This window comes from Colossoma macropomum, unplaced genomic scaffold, assembly GCF_904425465.1.
Source record: "Colossoma macropomum unplaced genomic scaffold, Colossoma_macropomum, whole genome shotgun sequence".
NCBI classification, from domain to species: Eukaryota; Metazoa; Chordata; class Actinopteri; order Characiformes; family Serrasalmidae; genus Colossoma; species Colossoma macropomum.
The window spans coordinates 6937660-6961152 of NW_023494791.1; the positions used below are offsets into that span (position 1 = coordinate 6937660).

At 41.7% G+C, this 23493-nt stretch overlaps 1 protein-coding gene across 1 annotated transcript in view; it reads right to left on the bottom strand.

The window, feature by feature from the left end:
- The window catches only part of mcu (mitochondrial calcium uniporter), a 122944-nt gene that overhangs the window by 18945 nt on the left and 80506 nt on the right, over positions 1 to 23493 (bottom strand). The window contains exon 3 of the mRNA XM_036573726.1: positions 2769 to 2832. Within this exon, the coding sequence (XP_036429619.1) occupies positions 2769 to 2832 (64 nt within the window). The remainder of the gene's footprint in view (positions 1 to 2768; positions 2833 to 23493) is intronic.

Sequence of the window (23493 nt, forward strand, 5' to 3'; positions counted from 1 at the left end):
AGAAACCCTCAGATATCTGAGGAACGATTTCACCAAACAATGAATTCAAAATGGGCTGTTTTATCAGCTTCATTTCCAAATATGGACTTTATGGATTTTATAGATTGAGGAATGAACAGTTAAGCATGAAATGGTTCTATGCAGAATAAATAGTTCTAAACAGAACTATTTTGTTCACAAAAGAACCCGTGAACAACCTTCATCCATCCTTTTTAAGAGTGTACGGGTTCAAAACACCAGTAAAACAGGCCAAAACTGATACAGCAACCTAATAAACACTCATTTCACAACCTCAGGATTCTCTTTATTCTCTTTATCTGGCACAAAAACCACTTGAACGCGCATGATAGGTTAACGAGTTCCCCCTCGTACAAAACCATCGCCTCACTCGGTTGTGGATAACTCACCCCGAGAGTGATCGCTCTCAGGAGGTTAGCCTCAATGGGCTAATAGCCTAGCTATGCAAGCTTTGCAATGCAAAGTGTATTTTTGAGAAGATCGAGCATAACATTCATGAATAAATGCTTTGTCTGGCTATAAACTTGGTGCAGTGCCTGTCTTTCTGTTACTGTTAGCCTTTAGCATGCTAACTAGCCAGCTAGCAAAGTGAAGAAGTTGTATCAGAGCCAGTTTATAAGAAATCTGGCCTCTTCTAATTTCCCCCGTTATATCAAAAACATGACTGCAAAACACCAGAGGGCGCTCACAAGAGAGTCCTCAGTAAATGGGGTGAATGGCTAAAAAAGAAAAGTTAAAATATCTTCTGATCACTTACCCAGCAGATGGATTTATTTCATTAAAAACACAAAGACAATTCACCTGGTTTTGGGCAGTAGGGTGCTAGTATTACTGCTACTGAGTGCTGATTGGCTGGCGAGCGGAGCAGTTAATCAAGTAAGGGAACGGCCAATAAGATTGCATCAGGGATTCCCATGGAAATGGAAATGTGAAATGCCGAGGCAAAGAGGACGAGGGTTTGTTATCAATACTGAAACGGGTGATGTGCATCCTTCACAAATCAGTCCGAGCTGAAACACTCCTTATAGCTTCGCCATGAATGGGTGGGGCTAAACTGCTGCAGGCTAAACAGGATGTTTCTGTTGCTGTGCCTTTACGTTTGACATACGTAAACAATCTCTGTTCTGATTGGCTGTTCGGTATCGTGCCTGATTCAAAAACAGTCCAGGATGAAACACTCATTAAAACTTCAGCATGGATGGGCGGGGCTAAACTGCTGTGGGCTGAATAGGTGGCTGCATGTCAATCATTTTGTTTTTCATGACATCACAAAAACACTGAGTGCTTTTACATGCACTCAATAATCTGCAGTTATCTGATTATCTAAATGGTCATGTAAACAGCACACTCTGATCTCTTAGATTGGAGTAAGGTCTAGAAATCCGATTAAGAAATCTGATAAAGAGTTCAGTAATCAGATTTCTCAGTGCATGTAAACTCGTACTTTCTCAGTCTGCGCATGTGTAAAACAGACGGCGGCACCAGAAAAAAGCGAGCAGTGTTGCTGCAAGATGTAGCAAAACACTTTTGGAGTGATGCTGAACCCAAACACACGACGAAATGAAGGATTTAAATATTCCTCATCTTCTAGATGATGTTCGTTCACAGATTCAGGTAAAGTGTGATGTTTTTACAAACACAGCTGCGGCATAAAGTTTGAGTTTACGTTACGTTTACGTCACGTCTTCTTCTGTGAGTTTACTGGCTGGTTGCAAAGGAGAAATCTGATTACTGTCTGACTCATGTAGACCCCAAGTTTCCCCATTATCTGATTACTCAAGTGCACATAAACGTGTTGATCGGATTACTGACAAAATCTGATTTTCTGCAGTTATCAGATTATTGAGTGCATGTAAACGCACTCATCGAATTACAAATGGGCTGTTTTTGGAGCTTTATTTCCAAAAATGGACTTTATTGATTTTTGCGGAACTGTTTTTGAAACTCTGACATTGTTTACATACTACAAAAAGCTCTTTGGTTAAAAGGAAAAACATCCTATTAATGTATACATTAAACAGTTAATTTAAAGGTAGAACTGAGCATAATCCAAAACAGTCTTGTCTTACAGGAGCACTGACTGCATAATTTACTACCAGCTTTATTCATTCATAGATAAACACTGAAGCAAATTTGAACAGTGTAAATATGCTTGTGCGTGTATTTTTGTGCTCGGCCCATGCGATGCACTATGTGGGCTAGTACTTTCCATGCCTGTTTTGCATGACTGGGTTAGAGAGCTTGGTTGAGATGCTGAGGCACCGCAGTACCTTTCTTTTCCTTGAGCAACATGCTCCCACTTTCTGAAGTCCACGTTACACGACTCCGCTGAACATGTTTCCAGTCGGCACATGTGTAAAGGAGGTCTTCCTCTTTGATGCCACTGGTGTTTACCTCCCCACTAATTTCTGCTAATAAGACAACAATCTGCCTGCCAAAAGCAGCACAATTAAGCCCTCGAGTGGGCGAATGAGAGTGTACTCCAAAGCATTAGTGCTGTCGTTAACGTAACCAAGGCACTTACCATTAGTTAATTGGCTAAATTGAAAATGAAGCAGGGCTGAAGTGAACTAGCAACCGAGTGTCAGCTGGATGTTCAGACAAGCGTAGTGTTTTCCTGCTCTTCAGTCTGATTCAGCCTGTCACAGTACAGTAACCCAGAAATGCAGAGCAGACAGATTCACTCAGAGTAGAAACTAATTTTTATGCCTGATTCTGACTCACACACGAATACATGGACTTTCTCTTACCTTCTGAGGCAGCAGGTGAGCACAGCAGTCTCTGAGCCTGCCATGTGGGAGTCCCCTTCCAGCCCTGCGGAGGGAGAAACACAGGAGGGTTTTTATTGGCTGATTTACAAATGAAATTATAGCACAGCATTAGGCCTGTCACAATTATTACAAAATTACTTGATCACATTTATTTGAGCTGATGGCAATTAAAGCTGACCACAAAATGATGTTTGACGCTCCTCTCAGCCAATCAGAAACAAAGGCAGAACTCCTCAGAACAAACTCACAGTACGAATGACGGCAGCAGTAAATTAGTCTGAATTAAAATGCTGGACACATGCTATCCTGATTATCTGGAGGGTGAAGATGTTTTAATTTCATTCCTGATGCTTAAAAAGTTCGGCATTAACTTTGTGGAAGACCAAACTCACAGCTCAGTGTCTAAACTGCAAACAGACAGACTGATGCTGGCTCTAAGATACATTTATCCGGGTTACTGTATTCATCTGAAATCATCTAATGTGACGTCTAATGATAAACATTGTTACAGAAAAAAGTCAGGTTGGTTAACTACCTTAAGCCCTACTGGAGCTGGATTAGTATTGTCTGAGGAGGGGATGTAATCTGAGTGATTACCAACGAGATGAGTAATAATTCTGGAGTAAATCAGCTTCTATAATTCACTGAACCCGGAGCTCCTTCAGTGACAACAGCCCTGTTTGAACCGACCTCACAGTAATGTAATAACAAAACAGCGCCTACATTTTTCCCCCCTTTTTTGTGACCTGAAGACGAGGCTAACAGCTAAATTAAGCTTTATTTGACCCAGTTACTTAATCCTCAAATTTGTTCTATTCAATTCTACTTAAATTCACAACAATGCAGTGTTTATTCCCTCCTGTCTGTTTTGATAATGCACCATCATTTGGAATTGACGTTGATACGGACATCACCCCACATTGAAAAGAGATGTGAAGAGATGTGAACAGATGTGTAAGTCGTCCAGTGTCGACACTCGTCCTGTATCGCGGTTTGGATTTTTTTTGGTGCCATATTTAGCATTTAGCCGCACAGTGTGTTGTTATTGTTTTAAAGTCATTAAAAACACAAGCACTGCTCACTGCTGCTCGTCTCACTCTGACTGGACTCACTTGAAGCTCGTTGTCAAGGTAACATCTACACTAAGCAGCTCTCTATGCATGTGCGTCATTTTGGTTTGGATTGCTTGTAGTGAGCATGTAAACAGAGATTTTCCATCAGATTGTTGAGTAGAGTGAGCATAAAAGACCTCAGTCTTAATCTGTAATCGGAATGAATTCAATCGGATTGGCAAAAATCTTTGCATGTAAACACCTCGATCACGCCGATGAGAGCGCACAATTATTAATATGGCAATTATTCATCAGCGAATATTTCATGACCGTGACAGGCCTACACTGCATTCATTTGACCAAATAAACCCTGCACAGTCAGACTCATCCTCACACTGAGACTGCCTGAGAGTCTCAGAGAGTTTCCGTGTCGTGTCTGTGGAGAATGACTCTGCAGATGGGCATTCCCTCACTCAAGCTGTTAAGGAGTGTGTGTGTGTGTGTGTGTGTGTGTGGTTACAGTCCTGAGGATTTCCCTCAAGAGCAAATTTTTCCAAACGCTGCTCGAAGGCTCACTGCAGACACGGCCCACATGAGAACACATACAAACACAGGCAGTTTGGCCATGGAAACTATGAAGAACAACGCACATCTATTTAGCCGACCTATAATTGGAACAGCCCACGAACAAAAGCAAGGATTTTGGGAGGAATAAACGTACCAGAACCCGGTTCTGTAAATCCAGTGAACAAACAAGCCCTTTATACTTGTGCACAGTTGTGCACCAGTCAGTAATAATATTGTTGTTAATGTGTTTATTAATAGCTCCACAGTGCTGTGTACAACACACTGCTGAATCGGGAGACACTTCAAACAGAGCTGGCTGTTTGTTGCAGGGAAGACAGTAAATTACTGTCAGAGGATTCCTGTTGAGTCAGGGAAAAAGAATGGTGAGGATGAAGAAGAGGAGGGGGAGAAAAAGGGGGGGGTGGGTAAGAACAAGAGCAGAAAAAGAGAGAGAGAGAGAAAAAAATAATAAGGGGGGGGCATGTGGGAAAACATCACGCTGCAACCCCCATTCATCTACACTATTACACACAATTTTGGCATTCTGATGTTTCTGTTCTGCTAAAAGGCATCCAGATGGGAACTATAGTGAATAGACGGAAAACACGTCATGTTTTCCACTGAGCTGTACAGAGAGAGAGAGAGAGAGAGAGAGAGAGAGAGAGAGAGAGAGAGAGAGAGAGAGAGAGAGAGCAGACGAGAGAGCGCGAGAGACAGAGCAAGAGAGCGAGAGCGAGAGAGAGAGAGAGAGAGAGAGAGAGCGCAAGAGAGTCAGAGACAGAGACAGAGAGAGAGAGAGACAGAGAGACAGAAAGAGAGAGAGAGAGAGAGAGAGAGAGAGAGAGAGAGAGAGAGAGAGAGAGCGAGAGAGAGAGAGAGAGAGAGAGAGAGAGAGAGCACGCTAACAAGGGGAATGTCTGGGAATTCGAGGGAGGATCCTCCTATTAGTTCACATGAAGAAGCTAAATGTAGGAGAATAAGGCGCACACACACACACACACACACACACACACACACACACACACACACACACACACACACCTTATACATTTATAGACCACTGTTCTTTCATTTCTATTCAAAACGGAACAGAAAAATATACAAAAATCTCCAAAACTGAGTTTAATATCAAACCGATAATATCAAATCAGTATATAATGTCCACTCCTTACTTTCACACACCTACTGCCACTTTAACGCTTCCAGCCTTCCAATCTTAAACACAACCAGTCACAGCTGCAAGATATACAGCCGATCCCAAAGGTCAGCTCATGCACATCTAAAAGAGGTATTTCTGAGGAGATTAGATGCAAGATAATCCACTTGCACTAGGAAGGAGAGAGTCAAATGAAAATAAGTGAAAAAGGAGTTTCCAAAACCGGAGATACAGAGAAAATGTGGCTCCTAACAACCACCTGGAAGACCTGGCCGACACCAAAACTGACCCCATCAAAAACAAATTCTAAGACTGAACTTTTGTATAAGAGAGTTGTGACTGAAGTGCTAAACCAATTAAAACCATGTGACCCAGTTTTACAGTAGATTTGCTTTTATTCTCAGGACTGCTCCACTGATCAGTATGAAAAAGCAGCTTTGTTGTGGTTACCGCTTCCAAGCTGTTTCACCAGCAACCAAACATCTGCTTTAAATAGGTCTGCAACCGCCCACTCAACCTCACACACAACTACACATCACGCTTTAAACAAACTGACCTGAAGTGCTGAAAGTACACAACCCATGGTGAGATGCTTCCTGGCAAAGCTCTGTGAGTGACTAAGATAAATGACTGTTAATTAGGGGTGGACAGTCTACCAGTATAAAGGTGGACAGTGGTACATGATTGACTCATGATATAGATTTTCATATTATGGATATCAGTGAATCACAAGTAGTTAGACAGAAATGAACTCGAACGGTTTAAATAATTCTTATAAACTCAGCTACAGCAAAACAGCACGACAGAGTATTCAATACTAACAGGGCTGTCAAACGGTTTAAATAGTTCACTGTGATAATCACGTTATTTTGGGTGTTTTTTTTTATTTTTCCATTTAAAAAGCAGTGATTATTGTTACAACTAAGAGTGGACAAAATATTCTTAATCAGAATATGTTTAATAATTTTAATAATTTAAAAACATTATTCTCATTGTATGAACTCGGGGTTCACATGAATCTAACCATGAATGTCATCTCCAGAGAGTGAATACAGTTTCACACAACAGCAGCAACAGTAGCAACAACTACAGCAGCAACAACAACTACAGCAGTAACAGCAACAACTACAGCAGCAGCGGCAACAACAACAACAACAACAACAACAACAACAACAACAGCAACAACTACAGCAGCAGCAACAACAACAACAGCAACAACTACAGCAGCAGCAGCATCAACAACTACAGCAGCAGCAGCAACAACAACTATAGCAGCAACAACAACAACTACAGCAGCAGCAGCAACAACAACTATAGCAGCAACAACAACAACTACAGCAGCAACAACTACAGCAGCAGCAGCAACAACAACAACAACAACAACTACAACAACAGCAGCAGCAGCAACAACAGCAGCAGCAGCAACAACTACAGCAGCAGCAACAACAGCAACAACTACAGCAGCAGCACCAGCAGCAACAACTACAGCAGCAGCAGCAACAACTACAGCAGCAACAACTACAGCACCAGCAGCAACAACTACAGCACCAGCAGCAACAACTACAGCAGCAACAGCAACAACTACAGCACCAGCAACAACAACTACAGCACCAGCAGCAACAACTACAGCAGCAACAGCAACAACTACAGCACCAGCAACAACAACTACAGCAGCAGCAACAACAACTATAGCAGCAACAACTACAGCAGCAGCAGCAACAACTACAGCAGCAGCAGCATCAACAACAACTACAGCAGCAACAACAACTACAGCAGCAACAACTACAGCAGCAGCAGCATCAACAACAACTACAGCAGCAACAACTACAGCAGCAGCATCAACAACAACTACAGCAGCAACAACTACAGCAGCAGCATCAACAACTACAGCAGCAGCATCAACTACAACTTTCTATAATTGTTTTTTGACGAAGTTTCTGTTCTGCACTGCGCTGCTCGTGCTGAAGCAGACACCAAGCAAATCCTGATAGATTTGGGCTCTTTTTATTGGGACACAACCAATCCATCATCTTGCTTCTTGCCATGCCAACACCTGAAGCAACAACGATCGGCCGAGTGAGATCCTGTCACGTACAATTTCACCAAAACTGAACAGAAGGAAAATAAAGGGCTCTCAAACACCGATCGGACTTTCTGTGCTAGATATATATTCGAATTCATTTATTCACGTCTCAATAAATCGCAGGAATAAATCATGCATGTTGTGTAAAAGCCTTTACTGTCCCATCTGGACTCTGGGACGTGTACTGGGGCACCCTTTCACTTCCACCTGGTGTAGCACAGACACCTGGATCACCTCCACACAGGTCGGTAAAGACTCAGACTCTCTGTGTCTCAGCCAGTCAGAGCAGCAGCAGAGCGGCACAGGATTACTCTGACAGATGGTCTAAAGGTATAAAGGTGTGTAGGTGTGTGAGAGTCTGGTGAAGGTGTGTGTTGTGGAGGAGGAGAGCTGTTGACTGCGGATTTCAGGAGAGGACCGACATTAATTAGTGATGAAGAGTTAACGAGCTGCTCTCCCCGCAGTGAGACACGACAGCTTTCACTCACGGCTTTCAGCACAACAGAGCACAGAACCTGAATTCTGCACACCGACACTCAACGCTGGGTCATATTCAATAGTAGCGCTGAGCGATTTGTGGAAAATTAAAACTTAAAACCTCTTAAAACTTAAAACAATGTTTTTGCTAATGTACACACTTAATAAAGATGGTTCTTCGAGGGTTCTTTAGTAAAGACAATGGTTCTATGTAGAACCATAAGGACTCAGTAACCCATCTGCATGTATAAAAAGTTCTCTTCTTGGTGAAATGGTTGTTTAGGTTGATTGAGAATGTGTTGTATCTGGTTCTATATAGAACCTTTTTTAAAAAGAGTTCTATATGGGACCAAAATGTTCTTCTATTGTTATAAGTTTGACATCAACAAGCAACAAAGTAACAGTACCAACCCTTTTTGATGCTTTACAGAACCACATACAACACATTCTCCAATCTGAAGAACATTTCACCATGCAAATGGGTCTGAGTGTTCATGGTTCTGTATAGAATATATATTTACTAAAGAACCATGCTTTTTTAAGAAACTTGAAGAACTATATATTTTTTTAAGTGTGGGCTATAATAATAAAAAATTGCAAAAAAATTAAATTTAGTCTTAAAATGTGATTTCGATATGAAACGATTAATCTTTCAGCCATATTCAGTAGGTATTTTTGTCCGGCCATGGACGGTTTTCATATTTGGAGAAAGAAGTACCCATTTCATTATTTGTCCACATGGTAGCACCTAATATTTCTGTGCTCTGGCTTTATAAATGTAGTAGAGCTTGAAACATTTGTCATTTCGTTTATCAGGCTCGGGTCGGGTTTCAGAGTCCTCCCTTCCATTTTTACGTTTAATTTGTTCAGCCAAAAACATTTTTATATGTTCAATATGTTATATTGGTACATAAGGTGAACGTATATCAGCAGTGCACAGCGAGACAAGAGCGCAGTGCAGTTTCAGGCATGATTTTGCTGGACTCTGGTCAATTTCGGACTCCAAACTTAATGAAAGATGAAAGTTCTTGGGCTGTATTTACATCTGGACCAAAACTTCAGGATCAAGCCCTAAAACAGGCATGCCAAAGTGGGGACCCTCGGGGCCGAAGGGCTGCGGAGATTAGCGTTTACCCTCATAATGCTATGACAGTTCATAAAGGGCTCACAAATTAGCTGATGAGCTGAATCAGGTGTGTTTAATGAGTCAGTGTGAAGTCCGCAGTGTTGTGGCCTGTGAAGACTGGAGCCTGACACGTGCTTTAAAATACAGCATAATATACATGATATACAGGACAAGTTAGGAGTGCACAATACATAGGCTAAGATCTTTTTACCAATAAAATTGAAAAGTAATAATTTAGCACTATATATATATATATATATTATATATATATATATATATACATATTATATATAAGTATATATATATATATATATATATATATATATGAAGCACACCATTGCTATATCAAACAGAGAATGCCACAATAAGAGTCACAATAAGGCTGGTCTCTGGATGCCTCATGCACCTACAGCACGGCTTTAGACAGGAGTAAGATGCAAATGTAAAATATCTACATAAAGCGTAAATGTTTACATTAAACCAACTATTTTAATTATTTAAATGAACATAATTAATGTAAAATGTTGGTTATTAATATTGCCATCATATATAATTAGCCAGTAACTATCAGTTATCGAATTGGCCCAGAAATCCCATATTGATACGTTTCTGGTATAAGAACTACAAATCTTGCAGGAAAGAATTAGAAGGCTAATTAACAGTTTACCAAGCAAGGAAAACAAAGTTGGCAAGTATAAAATTAAGCTTTTCAGAACTGAAGTGCTTCAGAACCCACTTTAAATCAAAAGGCTGCTGTTTGAAGATGCTAAAAGTGATTAAAAGCAGTACTTGGACGTGTGTTAACGGCACTTCATGACTCAGCAGCCACTGCTAATGAAACCTCGTGGCCAACAACAAGTGACACAACACAAGAGAGTTTAAGAGACAGCAGCAGTTACAGTGAAGAAAACATATCTACCTAATTTTCACCAACAATGTTTTGGTAAGGGTGTGTGTTCTAGTTTCAGAGGGTTCTAGAATTCTTAAGTACACTTACGCTGACAGAAATAAAGGTTCTGTGCAGGTACGTATTTGGTTCATCAAGGTACAAACAGTGTAAATGTTCCCTCAAAGGTACAACAGTGGTGTTAAGGTCCAATTGTGAACCTTACATAAGTTTTTCCAGGTGAAAAGTTCATATTTGTATTTTATAACAATGTTTTAAAATAAATATAAATAAAATAAAAGCCTGGAGACGAGACGGGGTGTGTGGAGTCAGTACAGCTTAGAAAATATCATTTCAGTGGATTATGGTACAGTTATGTTCCCTGACTAAAGGTGCTGAGATGTACCCTTGAAGGAACCACCCCAGTGACAAGAGGGGTCCTGCCCCAGTGACAGTTTACTGCCTTTTTTTGAGAGTGCACTTACATTTTATCATCTGCTAGATTAATTATTCTGTTTTGAACACATAGTTCAGTTTGATTTTCCATGGAGTGCAAAATTAGCATCTCAGAGCAAGGTGGCTACTGTGTTTTGATCTTTGCTCGGTGCAAAAAGGTTCTCTGAAATGGTTATCAAACTGGTCCTTAGGGACCCCCAGATGGTCCACATTTTTGCTCAACTAGCACTGCTCTGTAGGCGACCCTGCCAGTCTGCAGTGATAGCAGAGGAGGGTAAAGTTCAGCAACCTCACTGCTGGGCTTTACATTTAGGGCATCATATGCTTTCAAAGAGGGAGGGGGGGCAATTATTTATTGTCGTCCACCCCTAATTCTTCGGCAATAAGAAGCTGAAGTCAGCTATTCACCAGCGTCTTGTTCGAATTTTCCCATTCCACCTTAAATTTAGCAGCAGTTACATTCTGGCGCTTCAGGAGTCAGAACTGCTGGACTGTTTAAAGTAGAATGGGAAATTTAGCTAGACAGCTACTGAGACATCGGCATACTACGAGCGATATTTTGTGCTTGTTATGAAGAAAAGGACCATAATACATTGAAACGACATTAAACTATGATAATACAGTGGTTATCGTCCTTTTTAACAGAGAAAATTCTCACATTTGTGGGTTTCTTTGGTCTCTTGTTCAGCCATCTTGCTGGTTTTTCTTTTTTTCTCATAACTCTCTGTTTGGAGTCTCTGAAAAACCTCTGTATGGAGCCCCATGTAGCCCCAACACTCTGCCCTACCCCTCTATCTCAACAACAATCAGGACACTCTACCCCTAGACGTGAACATGCTAAGTGGTAGGGGCGGGGAGTGAAATGGGATTGGGCCTTAGGAACCTACAAGAGTGTAGCTTTAAAATACTAAAAGAAGAGTCTGAGACTGACTGACATTCACTAACAACTTAGTCAAGAATCTACGAACAAACTTAATCAGACACAACCCACAGCATCATCCAGAACCGGAGCTATAAAATGATATAAACACAGTAGTTAGATAGCAGACAGTTTCAGTCACTAATGCACTCTACTACAGACTGCAGCGTCTGTGCAAACCTGAAACCTCATCTTCATACATCTGAGCTTCCCACTACAGCGGATCCACGGTTCCGTAATGACATCACAATTTCACTTCGGAATTGAGCCGATTGGCTCCCCCCCCTGGGAAATGGTGGCTGTGGGGTTATAATGACCGGCCTGCAGCACGAATGCACGGAGTGGAACCCAAACAGTGATTAGGCCTCTGCACTGGTCTGCTGCTGTCTGTTGACTAACTGCTTTTTCACTATTTGTCAATACTTCAGCCTGAGAAACTCACGCTACAGCCGTCACACCAGCACAGCCCGCGGCCGAGCAGGAAACGCTTTCACATCACACCACTGATTGACCCAAAAGAGGATGTGTGCATGTTGAAATCTTAAGGACTTTAAAAACAGGGAGCAGACTGACATAAACCCACACACACGCATACACACACACACAGAGATCAGGCATAACATTATGACCACATCCTTGTTTCTACGCTCATTGTCCATTTTATCAGCTCCCTGTTCTTCAGTGTTACTGCAGTGCTGAGAATGATCCACCACCCAAATAGTACCTGCTCTGTGAGGGTCCATGGGGGTCCTGACCACTGAAGAACAGGGTTTAAGGGGGCTAACAAAGTATGCAAACAGATGGACTACAGTCTGTAACTGTAGAACTACAAAGTGCACCTATATAGTAAGTGGAGCTGATAAAATGGACAATGAGCGTAGAAATAAGGAGATGGTCAGAATGCTACCGACTCACAATGTCAACTACAACTACAAATTATTTATATATATATATATATATATATATATATATATATATATATATATATATATATATATATCTCCCCATGTGTTACGTAACCTACACTGGCAGCAGTAGTAAGTGGGCGGTGGGGGTTGAAGCTGTTCAGAAAAGCTCTCTCACGCTACCTTCACACAGCAGCACTCATAAACCAGCTGAAATATTCAACAGCAGAGCAGTCAATAGCACAACAACCTTGGAATCAATGCCATTCAGACAGAGAGAGAGAGAGAGAGAGAGAGAGAGAGAGAGAGAGAGAGAGAGAGAGAGAGAGAGCGCAGAGGAGTAAAGGAAGTCATATAGAGGCTACACATCAAAGCATGACGAATAAGGAACCAGATGAAAGAGTGCCTAAACATTAGAGAAGGACAGAGAAAGAAAGAGAGTGAGAAAGGAGAAAACCAGAGGCAGAGAAAAGAGAGAAAGAGAAAAAGAGAGAGAACAGCAAAGAGGCAGAGAAAGCGATAGAAAAAAAAGTCAGAGAGAGAGAGAGAGAGAGAGAGAGAGAGAGAGAGAGAGAAAGAGAGAGAGAGAGAGAGAGAGGGAAAGACAAAAAGAGAGAGATAAAGAAAGAGAAAGAAAGGTGAGTGTGTGTGTGTGTGTGTGTGTGTGTGTGTGTGTGAGTGCTCTGCAGCAGCGTCTCAGCAGTGATGGAGGGAAGGAGGGAGCGAGAGGAAGGGAGGGAGAGAGACTGCAGGAAGTGCTGAGCACTGCAGCAGTGGAATCCCTCTGCCTGGAGAGACGGGTTACCCCTCACTCCTCTTCACAAAGGCATCCCCCTCTCTCTCTCTCTCTCTCTCTGAATCTCGGTGTTTCCCCTGTTTGTTATGCTGTGAGTCCCTTCATGCCCCTGCACTGCGCCTGGAGAACGCAGTATGGCTCAGTATGATTTTTCTTGCTTTCTCGAACAAAAAAGCCCAACACGGGCAGAAAGACTGACACCGCTACTGATCCTCCATCACCATGATTCAAGGAAATAAGAAAAAGACAAAGAAACGAAGACATAAATGTTCAGATTTATTTCATTTCGTTTAAAAACCTAAAACACGCTGTTCTATTTCCCAGGCGCCGACACCCTTCGGGCACACGAGCTAATCTTCCAACACTAATAAATAATCACTGCACCATTTCACCTAACACAGCTGCACGCTTGCATGCACACATGCCACAGCTTTGCAATCTGAACAGAGGATCTTCTCCCAAACCTCCTGCTCCTACAGCCATTCTACAGCGGGCACTAGGATCTAGGAAACATTTGGTCAGCAATACCTACCAGAGCACAAATGCGGCACAAAATGTCAAATCTGTAACTGCGTTTTTCATCTTAAAAGGGGAATTTCACTGATTTTTTTAAATTTCCACATGATCAAACCTTTAGGATGTAAACAAAGTCATTCCGAGTGGTTTGGTGTGAAATGCTCTGTTCTAGAGAAACTTACAGAGTCAGAGGTGTTTACTGTGGTGGTGATAGGAACCAGATGTACACCTCTAAAAGCTCCCTCACAAAGTCACTACATGAAATGGTTATGAATACAGTGTCTGATGTCTGAGACATTGTTTTACGATCATTTTGAGATAGGATTATGATGTAAAACCAAAGGTACATGCAGGGCACTGTAATGCAGAACAGTCTTTTATCTTCATCAACATTCCATATAAAATACATAAAAATATATAAATTTGAGTTGTAGTTGAGACTGTGAGTCGGTAAGTTTCTCCTCAATTAACCATCTCACAGCAAACCACTCGGAATTACTTTGTTTACATTTGTTCACATTGAATTGAAGAAAAAAATGACCCACTGAGTACAAAACAAAAATAATCAGTTCATCAGTTTGAACTTGCGATATGTTGCATGATTTGATGAAGGTTGATATTAATAAAACCTCTCTCTTGGGATATTACAGTGAAAAGAAATGAGAGATGGGTGAGACTTTGGCCTAGAGAGAAAGAGGCAGAGAGAGAGAGAGACAGAGAGAGAGGGGCAGAGAGACAGAGAGAGAGGGGCAGAGAGGCAGAGAGAGAGAGAGAGAGAGAGAGAGAGAGAGAGAGAGAGAGAGAGAGAGAGAGAGAGAGGGGCAGAGAGACAGAGAGAGAGAGAGAGAGAGAGAGAGAGAGAGAGAGAGAGAGAGAGAGAGAGAGAGAGACAGAGAGAGAGAGAGAGAGAGAGAGAGAGAGAGAGAGAGACGAGAGAGAGACAGAGAGAGAGAGAGAGAGAGAGAGAGGGGTACAGTGGAGGTTAGGAATAGTATTTTTTACCCCCAGTGTCATTCTATCACTGAGCTACAACCTACTATTCATCTACTGAACTGCCTCATCCATCTTCTGGCTGATATTACTGCACACACACATACACACTTTACAAATGAACCTGCCCCAAAGCCTTGTGGCCATCATCATCCTAATCACCCTAAATCAATGGAGACTGCTGGCTTCACTGCTTCTGAGGCGCAGGCACACAAAGAGAAATACCCCCTCATATAACACTGAGTGATCACCATGAAGTCGTTTACAGGAAGATAACGTCCATGGAAAATCACTGCCAATGGAATGGGACGCTCTGGAGCAGCCACAAAATGAGCCTAAGGTCACCCTGCCCAATAAAGCCCACCAACATCGGGCTGTGAAGCAGTGGAACTGTGTGACGGAGCTCCATCCAGTACCTTTGGGATGAGTTGGAGTGTCCAGAACTAATCATCCAACATGGCTATCCAACATGACCTCGCTAATGCTCTTGCGGCTGCACTCAAATCCTCACAGCAATGTTCCAACATCTAGCGCAAAGCCTTAGTAGAAGAGCAGATGCTGTTACTGCAGCAAAGGGGGGCAAACTCCCTATTAATACCCTTGATTCCTGACATGTGGTGTATGTTTACCTGTCCTGCTTCATTTACATATACAGACACATACAGATAATCAGGCCATTCACTGACAACTAAAACCAGTCCTGCTCAATCAATATTCCAGACAAATCACTGAGACAGTGCTGTCTGGAGGGAGCGCTGCGTCGTGCTGCACACCCACAAGCTGCAATGTGTCCCGTGAGGAATGGCAGCTGATTGGAATACGATCTTCCACTACAGATGTCGCCAGGTGTCACCCTGTGGCTCTGCACCGATAAAGAATTTCTGGGCCAATAACGATATCCGATAATTGAAGGGTTTCGTTCCACCAAACCTCATCATAGATCACTTTCAAGAATTTTCCATGATATATGTTGTTGGGACTGGGATTCACACATATGGGAAATATGTTAGATTATGATTAACACGACCTTTATTAGAGAAAAAAAAACAATGTTTTTATTACATCAGCTATTCTTTTCAAAAACAACACTGTTTGTGGCATGCACCCGTCCCCCCGCGAGAGCTTGTTGCTCCGCCTCCCTGTCACCACCCCAGCTCTGCAGCTCACCCTCCCGGGTCGAACATGAGGCAAATTAAAGAGACCTCGCTGCGGGACCGGAGGCGGGGCTCAGGACTCGCAAGCTGTCCCCTACTCACTTGCGGTTCTCTCATCCTCGCTCTGAGTTCAGGCCCTGCCTTCCTGCCGGCTCTCGCGGCCGTCATCGGGGCCCGGGGGACGGGCGCATGCCACACTGTTATATCCACATAATTCTTATCTAAAACACTTTCTCATTACAACTAACAATCAAAATGCAGTGAGTGCAGTTTAGTGACCGTTTACAGTCATGTGTGTTAGGAGTCTAGCAGGACCAGTTATTAGGAATGTCAGTATCAATACTGCACTTACATAGTATAGCAGTTATCTGACCTGACCGCAATCTTTTCAGCTGATCGCAGTTGTTTGTTTTCAGAACCATGTGTGTACATGCAGCACAGAATGCATTTTTAATGCATTTTTGTCTGCTTGTTTGAGCAGCAAACGGAAGAAAGCAGAAAACGTATTTACTGAGACACAACGTGGATCATTGAAGAGGAAAGTTCAAAATTCGGACTGATGCTTTGACCCCTTTAGAAGGCAGCAAATGTGAATAACATTTGGTTTTTTGAGCTTGAACTGTTTCTGTCATCCGTTGAAGGTAAGTAGTATGAACAGCTAGAAGGCGACATCAGCCAATTTAGTCACTTTAGAAATGCACTTTTATAGCTGCATATGATGAACAAAAAGACAAACTGTTATCGCATTTATATGGCAAATAATTATCAGCTAAAATTCCAGTCATGACTGGACTAGTAATCAATTAATCTATACACAGTGTACACATATTAGCCCTTGTGTGGTGTTCAGGTCTGTGGAACTCATTTTCAATGTTTACCAGAAGAAAAAATGATGCAATTTATTATTATTTCAACCTCAGATTCTTGGTCTTTGCTCATTTTCTGTGAAGAACATATAAAATAACCCATTTTCAGTGTCTTCACTCTGTTCACCCCCCCACACATTTATATTACACATGTGGTGTTGGGTGAACCAGCGGGGAGTAAAAGTGTGGAGGTGCTGTGTCCTTCACTCTGTTCTCCTCCAACATGGCCTGCTGTTAGTGTGTGTGTGTGAGGGTGGACAACATGGACAGGCTGCTGACTGGCTACAGCTGCTAAAGGAGAACCCTACACTGGACACTAGTGATATTTTAAACATCTGGTATTTTTACATAAATTGTTATGGCTGTATTGATTAAAAAAAAAACAAAAACATAATGCAGTGGATCCACCAGACCACTGAGTAAAAACACATCATTACAAAAAACACATCATCACAATTAAATTGTCAGTCACATTTATATGGAAATAGTCAGCTAAAATTCCAGAGTCATGACTGGACTAGTAATCAATTAATCTCTACAGTGTACATATATCAGGAAGCCTGAGGTACGTGTGTAATGCTGACAATATCTGAGATAGATGCACTGTAATGTTTTGATCAGTAAAAGTGTGTGTGTGTATGTGTGAGTAGTGGCCAGGGGTCAAAGCGGTCACTGGAATATGTAGTAAGCTATAAACCAGTTTAGTTACTCCTGAAACCGTTGGAGTGTCACCAAACGGTCACACCTTCATCTCTGGGGAAGCACAGATGGGCATACATGTGGTCTCTCCCTCCAAAGGTGAGGCTGCCCCGGTCATCCAATTCCTATCTGGTGGTCTGTTATGCGTCCATATGGCCTGCTGTAAACTCCACTCATTTGAGCCTGTTTATTATCATATTGCCATGATGACTGTTATTTTCAATGCTCAAAGGATATAAAAGGTGCATAAAAACCCTGTTATTTGATGACTGTAAGCAATCAATCCTGCACTGTTGTACAGTCTTTTTTTGGGTATTCTGTCTCTTTTTTGGATAGTTGTTCTTCTATTGGATGTAATTTCACTGCATTGCTACTGCCAGATAATATTATTATTGGCTAAATAACACCTTTGGTTAAGTTTGTGCTCAGCGACTTTTGTTAAATCAGAAATTAAGTGTTGTTATCAGACCAGATAAGCTATACACTGAAGATGAAGTTATTCCATGCAAAGAGTTCCAGTTTTACAGTAGCACTTACTGTGTTGAAGCCCTAACTCTTTGCATCAATTTAACCTTAAGGTCAGAAACACACTCCTGACCAACACATTACACACAATTCTACAGAACAAACTTAGTTTGTGTCCTTACTAAAGAACCCAAACCCGTCACAACACCAGGGAGCCAGCCGTATGCCTGAAAAACGTAACATTATTTCTTGCATGCAGGTACCAGACACTTAGCCAGCCTGTAAAACAATGGACTGACGCAGTTTTATAGCTGGATTGATGCCAAGATTAGGCCCAGCCTATACATGACAAGTGATGGGTGTGACAGACGTGACCATGTAGGGGTAAACAAAAAATAGGCAGAACAGAAATGTTCTAAATACAACCACAGTACAGGCACACACAATACTACAGAACCCCACTGGTGACATCCTGTGTAAATAAATAGAACGCGAGGCCACGACTTAGTAAGGTGTGGGAATGAGATCCTAATGCGTGGCCATGGTATGATCTCGACCCCACGCCTTACTGAGTTGTGGCCACAACTTAATTATCTCATTCCCATGCCTTACTAAGTGGTGGCCACACATTAGGATCTCATTTCCACACTTTAATAAGTCATGGCCACACATTATTTTTATTTATATGGGATGTGTCCAGCAGGGCTCCGTACAATACTGAATATAATGACATATAACACAGCATTAAACACAGCATTAAACACATTACACAGCAGTACAAACCTTTACTACTCTAATGCTGCAGTTTAAACACTCAGTACTCGAAGATAAGAGGACAAATCAGAGCATCTCTAAACAGAGTCTACTGTTATTCAAACAGTCACAACTGAACAGCACAGTGTGGACAGTAAGGAGTGTGCTCTGCTTTACTTGTTCTACTGGAATGAAGAAGTGATGTCTCATACGCATGTTTTGCCAGTTTTCTAATTGAAAATAAACTTAAATATGGCAAATTTCTGCAAATTTCAGTGCACAATTTCTACTCTACCATATTTGAAAAAAATAAAACTTTAATTGTGCCCTAACTTTTGTAGCAACGTTTTTTCAGTATGTTAAATTCACCAAACAATGTGCAGAAGTGTGTTCTCTGTAGAGAACGTGTTTGCTTACTGTCACTTAGGCAATCAACAACACGTCATTAGACCAGGGGCGCCCAAACTTTTGCATACAACTATGTTTATACGAGTGAACCAGTTCTGCGAGAGACTCGTTAAACCGCTGCTCTGCTAATGACTGTTGACTGGACAAAGACACGCTGGCGGTACAGGACAGACGTTTATTTGTTTGTTTATTTTGTTTATTTTTAGGATCCCCATTAGCTGCTATCATGATAGCTGCTGTCCTTCCTGGGGTCCCAGTAGACATACCATACATTACAAAATAGTGCACTAACAATCAATGAAACAAGTCATACAACCACAAGTAAAAAATTAAAGAAAGAGAGAAAACAGAACACATGAAAAATGGAAAATAACATAGTAGGACAATTTAAAACATAAATAACAGTAGAAAGACGACTGAAACCAGAAAAATCACACTGAAAGAAGAGGTCATTTGGCATATCTCACAAAAAGACCTTAGCCAACTCTGTTCTGGCAAGTATCTACATCCCTGCCCACCATGAAACTCCACCAAAGTGCTGCTCCAACTGTCAAGGACCAGGCTTTACCAGTTCTGTGCCACTCCTTGCTGCAACTCTCAGGTTGCGTCCTGTTACACAAGCACAAGCTGCATTCTGTGTTTGCACAGCTCAAAGTGTTTCCGTTTGCTTACTTGCATGAAGTATGTTTCTTGCCTAATATTATTTTAACTGGTGGCTGACCTCCATCTGACATCAACTGGCCTTTCTAGTGAGTGGGAATCATTTACGTTGGTCCGGGTTTAGAGGCAAAAATCTATTCTATCCAATTGTTAAATAACACTGGGCCACAATCTTCACCAGCGAGACTGAAATCATTCAAATACAGAGAGTATCTACTTTCCTACCCTCTTGGAGTCAGATTAAAGGTATATCCGCACATACGATCTCTGCTGGGATAAGCTCCTGTAGTAGGGTGGTTAAGGAATAAATCTAATAAAGAAACTCCCCCCAGGTGTGTGTGTAGGCTAGGTGCTATTTGAGGATAGGAGCTAGCTGTAGTATTGATCATGTGTGGGAGGAGTGAGAGGTAATCTCTGGATGAGCTTCAGTGCAGCCTGACTGAGTGGGCCTCTCCATTTTCCTCTGTTTAACCCCACTGTGGGTCAGAAGGAACAGTCAACACAGACTACCACATGCAAAAGCCCATCAGTCTTACAGTTCCGATCCACAGAGCATCGTTTATAGCGGTCACTTCTGTGAAGTTGCAATGTGTGATCGATAAGCTGATTATGCTGAGTCTAATCCTTAATTCCTTTCAAAGAGTGCTTAGAAATGTATTCTCCTCCACAGCTTTCTTAATCTGTGGGATCAAATGACTGAGCAAGCTCATCTAATGCCTGCATTTTCACTGAGCGCCGCATTTTTAACCAGACACCACCAGGCAGCTGCTTTCTTTGCATGCAAAGACCCTCACCTGGGCTTACTGGACTTACAGAGCACTGCAGTGCCATGAATTAATGACCAAACCACACACATTCACACACGCCTGTATACCCACATATGGATTATTGGACACACTACAACGAAATATGTAATTTGTCTTTGGGTGTTCACATATTTGCATACAAGTTTTCGAAGTGAAAAGAAGTCCTCTACACGTCCTCTACAGGGAATAAAGTTAAATGTGGCACTTTTCTGCTAATTTTAGTGCACAATTTTGACTTTGCACAGGTCATATTTCATGCTTTATTCCCCCCTCACTATGTTCAGTTTAGCAGATAAACAATAACTGTGCATTACACTGTTAGAAATAAAGGTTCTGTGCAGGTGCATTTTTCGTTCATTAAGGTACAAACAATGTAAATGTTCCCTCAAAGGTACAACCGTGCTGTTAAGGTCTGACTGTGAACCTTAAATAAGTTTTTCCAGGTGAAAAGTACAAATTTGTACCTTTTCATAACCTAATATTTTAAAACAGAACAATAAAATAAAAAGCCTGGAGAACAGTTATGTTCCCTGACTAAAGGTACTGAGATGTACCCTTGAGGGTCCCACCCCAGTGACAAGATGGGTCCTGCCCCAGTGACAGTTTAGTACCTTTTTTTTCCTGAGGATGTGTTCATTTGAATTTGTTAATGTTAATTTGACCAGAGGTGCACAAACATGGCGAGTATGAGTGTGTATTTTTATATATATATATATATATATATATATATATATATATATATATATATATATATATATATATATACACATACATACACACACACACACACACACACTCACATACATACATAGGAATGCACAATGATATTGTAATCAGCATAAACAGGTATGTGCATAAAAAATATAAGCTACTGGCATCGAAGAATTTCCATACCAGTTCGTCCTTAATATACAGCACTGTGCGAAAGCCTAAGGCACCTACGCACATTTTTCAACCCATTCACCTCAGCAGTGAGTTCGTCACAATATACATTAGAATAAAGTTATATTCATAAATTCAAATAATCATAAATACAAGAAAAAGTAACAAGAATTTCTTGGGTCCATAATTTTCCTTGACACCTTCAGCCGCCACAGAGATTTGTTGATATCATCAGTTGCACCAAGAGCACAATTTAATTCATTTAATGAAGCTCTGATTGGCCAAACCAGGCGTTGGTTTTTAACCACATATAACACTGGACTTCCTCGAGGAGAGGCTTGTAAATGGTTAAATGAACAATCTGACAACCATAAAATCACTATTAATTAATATATAAAAAATCATTATTAATTATCATTGTATGAATCTTGTTTATTCAAATATTAACACTTTTCTCAGCAAATAAACACATACTGCAGAAATAAAGAGATTAACATTTATAAGACTTTCTCACAGCACTGCATTTATACACATAAACTGCATCATAAGAGAACTTTTACATGATCGAAAATACCAGCTTCGTTTTATATTATACCACACTACGAACATATTATCAACACTGGGCTGATGGAAATGACTCTGGAATGAAGTCTTGCTACAAGTTAAGAAAGCTTTTTCCTCGCCCTATGAAGTCACTGTTTCAGAGAATGACAGCAGCGATATATAAAGGTTCAGAATACTAGACTACATATCTTTATGAGACTGAAAGCCTAAGCCTGTATGCTCTGCCTCTGCTTCTGTGGGTTTGTGAGAGGCCGCCTGCAGAATGCTCAGTTTGATACTGCTTGATGGCGTATATAGACAGATGGCTTTGCTTGCTGCCTCTTGTGTTCATTAGACTGCGGATCACGCAAGCCTCAACCCCGCGCCCCATCTGACCTTATACGCGCTGCAGGAAAGCCCGTTCTTCGCACACACTCACGCTCAGGGGGTTTCTCTCACAGCCTCTGACCCACAGCTCAATTCTTGCGGCACATCCTCCAGCTCGATCAATGAAGCACTGCAACTACTGCACCGCTCTCAGCTCTGGCTGCAACACCTCTTACCACTCTGCAACAACTCTACACCCCCCAACCCCTCCTCCTGCATATCCTCTCCAGCCCCGCAGCAGGGTGTGTTCTTCAGTCAGATGGCGCTGTGTAATGCAGCTAAACGCTGCTGTCTCTGGGGTTTCGGCGATAAGCCGACGTACCAACGCTGCTCGTTTTTTATAGCAAAATTACAATCTGGAACAGTGCAGTTTGAATTATAGCCTACAAGTTTTAAGCAGGGAATATTTCACCTAATAACACAGAGCTTGTGAACGTGGCTGTAGACGAGTTAGGCCAGGGGTCACCAATCTTGGCCGCAAATGGCCGGTGTGGTGCAGGATTTCATGCCAACCAAGCAGAAGCACACCTAATATAACTAATGAAGTGTTTGAGGACTGAGCCCAACTGATTATACAAGTGGAATCAGTTGTGCTCCTGCTTAATGGGAATGAAAGCCTGCAGCCACACTGGCCCTTTAGGGCTAAGACTGGCGAGCCGTGAGTTAGAGCAACCAAATGCCCACATGCCGCATGCATGACAACACAACCCAACTGAGAGCACCATCAGTTCAGCGTTCGAGCCAGAAAAGGTCAATATTCTGGTCTTCAGAATATTCAGACGGGTGTGTGGAGTCAATACAACTTAGAAAATATGATTTCAATGGATTATGGTACAGTTATGTTCACCCCAGTGAGCGTAATGGGTCGGGGCTTGTGTTTGCTTCAGTTCCTCACTTAGAACTCCTACCATAACGCCGTAACAGAGATTCTCTGTGAAACCAGAGTAACACAGATCTCAAAGGGTTTAGTATGAAATGCTCTGTTCTAGAGAAACTTGCCGAGTCAGCGTTGTTCACAGCGGCGGTGATAGGAACCAGACGTCTGAAGAGTTTAATGCCTCACAGCATCCTCACAGAAAGTTATTACATGAAATAGTTAGATATGTGCTGCCTGGTGTCTGATACACTGTTTTATGGTAGTTGTGTGATACA